General features: G+C 63.3%; 1 protein-coding gene across 1 annotated transcript; it reads left to right on the top strand.

Annotated features, from left to right (window-relative positions):
• Positions 1-4,549: 4,549 nt before the first annotated feature.
• Positions 4,550-5,062, top strand: LOC138297164 (anti-sigma-I factor RsgI-like). Its single transcript, XM_069236656.1, has one exon. The coding sequence runs from the start codon at positions 4,550-4,552 to the stop codon at positions 5,060-5,062; it is 513 nt and encodes a 170-aa protein (XP_069092757.1).
• Positions 5,063-5,352: the final 290 nt, after the last annotated feature.

The following is a 5,352-nucleotide window of genomic DNA, read 5'->3' as shown; positions in this document are numbered from 1 at the left end:
CATACAGGGCACATACTTATGAGCACTGGGGCCCTGCCTGGCAGGGTCCAGTGATACATAGGCCCTCATTCCAACATTGACGGGCGGCGGAGGCCGCCCGTCAATGTTGCGCGTCAGGAATACCGCTCCGCGGTCCAGAGACCGCGGAGGGTATTCCAAGTTTTCCCCTGGGCTGGCGGGCGGCCGCCGAAAGGCCGCCCGCCAGCCCAGGGGAAAACGACCTTCCCACCATGAAGCCGGCTCGTAATCGAGCCGGCGGAGTGGGAAGGTGCGACGGGTGCTGTTGCACCCGTCGCGTATTTCACTGTCTGCAAGGCAGACAGTGAAATACATTTTGGGGCCCTCTTACGGGGGCCCCTGCAGTGCCCATGCCACTGGCATGGGCACTGCAGGGGCCCCCAGGGGCCCCGCGAATCCCCCTCCCGCCATCCGGTTCCTGGCGGGAGAACCGCCAGGAACTGGATGGCGGGAGGGGGAGTCGGAATCCCCAAGCCGGCGCAGCTTGGAGGATTCCTTGGGGGCAGCGGGAAACCGGCGGGAGACCGCCGGTTTCCCTTCTCTGACCGCGGCTAAGCCGCCGCGGTCAGAATGCCCCGCGGGGCACCGCCGGCCTGTCGGCAGTGCCACCGCGTCCCGCGGCCCTGGCGGAAGTAATCCGCCAGGGTCGTAATGACCACCATAGACTAAAACAACATATATACAGTGAAATGTGGGGGTAACGTGCCAGGGAAGATGGTACTTTCCTACACTGGATTCCTAGGAGCCAGTGTTGCAGGCGTCCACTCTGTACTCAAGTCTCCCTTTCCTCCCTGGTCCATGACACACGCAGGAGAAGTGCATCGCTTTCGCAGTGGCCACAAACACAGAGACACTGACGTGTTGGGCACCGTGCCTCTTCCAGCCACGGTGCATAAGGAGCCGAAGGTCGCCATGGGTTACACACTGCACGTGCTAGGCCTGCTCGTAGGTGTGCACAAAAACCTCAACGGAGAAAAACCTGAGCTTGTCTGATTTGGTAGAGATGACTCTCTGGACCATCGCCTGGTGGCCCAGCAACCTTGGCCATCCCTCTGGCCCTCACAAGCTGCTTTACACCTGAGCATCATTGTTGATGATCAGGTGTCTATGCCCTGTTGATTATTTCCTATGGGTTTTAGATTTCAGCGGACAGGATATCCATTGCCGTTGGGATGGAGTAACTCATCCACGAGTGGCCCAGAGTCTATTAACAACCATACGACAACCAGTCAACTGAAGCAGACAGGGGCATATTTATGAGCATTTTGCATCATGTTTGCACCACGCAACCTGGTACATGCGTGGTCAAACCACCAAGTCAGACTTTTGAAGCGGAGCAGAGCCACCTTGTGGGCTTTGTATGGCTTAAAAAATATAGAGTGAGGCAAGGCAGCGCAAATCAGTTCATAGCCTTACTCTGCGCTAGGGAGGCGTTTCAGGGCGTTGCATGGGTGATCCCATGCAACTCCCATGGTTTTTGATGCATTCCCAGACTTACCAACCCTGGTAAGTCTGGGAAAGCGCCATAATTCTATGCCTCCTTGTCTTTTATCTCTTTCCATGTGTGCTGCGGTCTGCAACACACGTAGAGGAAAAAGCCTCTCCATTTTGTTTTTGTGCAAGAAGGTGCCCTTTCCTGCATTAAAACAATCTTGCCTGCAACAAGGAACCCTTGCACGATGCTGCAAGGGCGCCTGCATTGGCGCTAGACTGCCGAAAGGGGAAAAGCACAGAAATGGATAAATATGGCGCATTCTCGCACTTTCCCTGTTGCGCAGGGCAGTGCAGCAAGGGGACGCAGGGCAACAAGGGGGATGCAGGGCAGAGCAGCAAGGGGACGCAGGGCAGAGTAGCAAGGGGACGCAAGGCAGCACAGCAAGGGGACGCAGGGCAGAGCAGCATGGGGGACGCAGGGCAGAGCAGCAAGGGGAAGGAGGGCAGTGCAGCAAGGGGACATAGGGCAGAGCAGCAAGGGGACGCAGGACAGAGCAACAAGGGGACGCAGGGCAGAGCAGCAAGGGGATGCAGGGCAGCGCAGCAAGGAGACGCAGGGCAGAGCAGCGAGGGGACGCAGGACAGCGCAGCGAGGGGATGCAGGGCAGAGCTGCAAGGGGACGCAGGGCAGCAAGGGGGATTCAGGGCAGAGCAGCAAGGGGACGCAGGGCAGAGCTGCAAGGGGACGCAGAGCAGCGCAGCAAGGGGAAGCAGGGCAGAGTAGCAAGGAGACGCAGAGCAGCAAGGGGGATTCAGGGCAGAGCAGCAAGGGGACGCAGGGCAGAGCAGCAAGGGGACGCAGGGCAGAGCAGCAAGGGGACGCAGGGCAGAGCAGCAAGGGACGCAGGGCAGCGCAGCAAGGAGAATGCAGGGCAGAGCAGCAAGGGGACGCCGGGCAGCGCAGCAAGGGGATGCAGCGCAGAGCTGCAAGGGAACGCAGGGCAGAGCAGCAAGGAGACGCAGGGCAGAGCAGCAAGAGGAAGCAAAGCAACGCAGCCAGGGGATGCAAGGCAGAGCAGCATTGGGGACGCAGGGCAGAGCAGCAAGGAGACGCAGGGCAGAGCAGCAAGGAGACGCAGGGCAGCGCAGCAAGGGGATGCAGGGCAGAGCAGCAAGGACACGCAGGGCAGCGCAGCAAGAGGAAGCAAAGCAGCGCAGCCAGGGGACGCAGGGCAGAGCAGCATGGGGGACGCAGGGCAGAGCAGCAAGGGGAAGCAGGGCAGCGCAGCAAGGGGACGCAGGGCAATGAGACAAGGGGACGCAGGGAAGAGCAGCAAGGGGACGCAGGGCAGAGCAGCAAGGGGATGCAGGGCAGAGCAGCAAGCGGATGCAGGGCAGAGCAGCAAGCGGAAGCAGGGCAGAGCAGCAAGGAGACGCAGAGCAACAAGGGGTACGCAGGGCAGAGCAGCATGGGGGACGCAGGGCAGAGCAGCAAGGGGAAGCAGGGCAGCGCAGCAAGGGGACATAGGGCAGAGCAGCAAGGGGACGCAGGACAGAGCAGCAAGGGGACGCAGGGCAGAGCAGCAAGGAGACGCAGGGCAGAGCAGCGAGGGGACGCAGGACAGAGCAGCAAGAGGAAGCAGAGCAGAGCAGCAAGGGGACGCAGGGCAGCGCAGCAAGGAGACGCAGGGCAGAGCAGCAAGGGGACGCAGGGCAGAGCAGCGAGGGGACGCAGGGCAGAGCAGCCAGGAGACGCAGGGCAGAGCAGCAAGGGGATGCAGGGCAGCGCAGCAAGGAGACGCAGGGCAGCGCAGCAAGGGGATGGAGGGCAAAGAGCTGCAAGAGGACGCAAGGCAGAGCAGCAAGGGGATGCAGGGCAGCGCAGCAAGGAGACGCAGGGCAGCGCAGCAAGGGGATGCAGGGCAAAGAGCTGCAAGAGGACGCAGGGCAGAGCAGCAAGGGGACGCAGGGCAGAGCAGCAAGGAGACGCAGGGCAGAGCAGCAAGGAGATGCAGGGCAGAGCAGCAAGAGGACGCAGGGCAGCGCAGCAAGGAGACGCAGGGCAGAGCAGCAAGGGGACGCAGGGATGCAGGGACGCAGGGCAGAGCAGCAAGGGGACGCAGGGCAGAGCAGCAAGGGACGCAGGGCAGCGCAGCAAGTAGAACGCAGGGCAGAGCAGCAAGGGGACGCAGGGCAGCGCAGCAAGGGGATGCAGGGCAGAGCTGCAAGCGGATGCAGGGCAGAGCAGCAAGGGGAAGCAGGGCAGAGCAGCAAGGAGACGCAGAGCAGCGCAGCAAGGGGATTTAGGGCAGCGCAGCAAGGAGACGCAGGGCAGCGCAGCAAGAGGGACGCAGAGCAGCGCAGCAAGGGGATGCAGGGCAGCGCAGCAAGGACACGCAGGGCAGAGCTGCAAGGGGACGCAGGGCAGAGCAGCAAGGGGATTCAGGGCAGAGCTGCAAGGGGACGCAGGGCAGAGCAGCAAGGGGACCCAGGGTAGAGCAGCAAGGGGACCCAGGGTAGAGCAGCAAGGGGACGCAGGGCAGCGCAGCAAGGAGACGCAGGGCAGCGCAGCAAGGAAACGCAGGGCAGCGCAGCAAGGAAACGCAGGGCAGCGCAGCAAGGGGATGCAGGGCAGAGCAGCAAGGAGACACAGGGCAGAGCAACAAGGGGGACGCAGGGCAGAGCAGCAAGGGGACGCAGGGCAGAGCAGCAAGGGGACGCAGGGCAGAGCAGCAAGGAGATGCAGGGCAGAGCAGCAAGGAGGCGCAGGGCAGAGCAGCAAGGGGATGCAGGGCAGGGCAGCATGGAGACGCAGGGCAGAGCAGCAAGGGGACGCAGGGCAGAGCAGCAAGGAGGCGCAGGGCAGAGCAGCAAGGAGGCGCAGGGCAGAGCAGCAAGGGGATTCAGGGCAGAGCAGCAAGGAGATGCAGGGCAGAGCTGCAAGGGGACGCAGAGCAGCAAGGGGACGCGGGGCAGCGCAGCAAGGGGACGCGGGGCAGAGCAGCAAGGGGACGCAGGGTAGAGCAGCATGGGGACGCAGGGCAGAGCAGCAAGGGGACGCAGGGCAGAGCAGCAAGGGGACCCAGGGTAGAGCAGCATGGGGACGCAGGGCAGAGCAGCAAGGAGACGCAGGGCAGCGCAGCAAGGGGACGCAGGGCAGAGCAGCAAGGGGACGCAGGACAGAGCAGCAAGGAGACGCAGGGCAGCGCAGCAAGGGGATGCAGGGCCGAGCAGCAAGGGGATGCAGGGCAGAGCAGCAAGGACACGCAGGGCAGCGCAGCAAGAGGAAGCAAAGCAGCGCAGCAAGGGGACGCAGGGCAGAGCAGCATGGGGGACGCAGGGCAGAGCAGCAAGGGGACGTAGGGCAGAGCAGCAAGGGGACGCAGGCAGCGCAGCAAGGGGAAGCAGGGCAGCGCAACAAGGGGAAGCAGGGCAAAGAGGCAAGGGGACGCAGGGAAGAGCAGCAAGGGGACGCAGGGTAGAGCAGCAAGGGGATGCAGGGCAGAGCAGCAAGCGGATGCAGGGCAGAGCAGCAAGCGGAAGCAGAGCAGCGCAGCAAGGGGATGCAGGGCAGCGCAGCAAGGAGACGCAGAGCAACAAGGGGACGTGAGGCAGCACAGCAAGGGGACGCAGGGCAGAGCAGCAAGGGGACGCAGGGCAGAGCAGCAAGGGGACGCAGGGCAGAGCAGCAAGGGGACGCAAGGCAGCACAGCAAGGGGACGCAGGGCAGAGCAGCATGGGGGACGCAGGGCAGAGCAGCAAGGGGAAGCAGGGCAGCGCAGCAAGGGGACATAGGGCAGAGCAGCAAGGGGACGCAGGACAGAGCAGGAAGGGGACGCAGGACAGAGCAGCAAGGAGACGCAGGGCAGAGCAGCAAGGGGACGCAGGGCAGCGCAGCAA

This window comes from Pleurodeles waltl, chromosome 5 (assembly GCF_031143425.1).
Source record: "Pleurodeles waltl isolate 20211129_DDA chromosome 5, aPleWal1.hap1.20221129, whole genome shotgun sequence".
Taxonomy (NCBI): domain Eukaryota; kingdom Metazoa; phylum Chordata; class Amphibia; order Caudata; family Salamandridae; genus Pleurodeles; species Pleurodeles waltl.
This window is presented reverse-complemented; position numbering and strand designations above follow the sequence as displayed.

Coding starts and splice junctions, on each gene's coding strand:
- LOC138297164 (XM_069236656.1), top strand. CDS start 4,550: ATGGGGACGCAGGGCAGAGCAGCAAGGAGACGCAGGGCAGCGCAGCAA.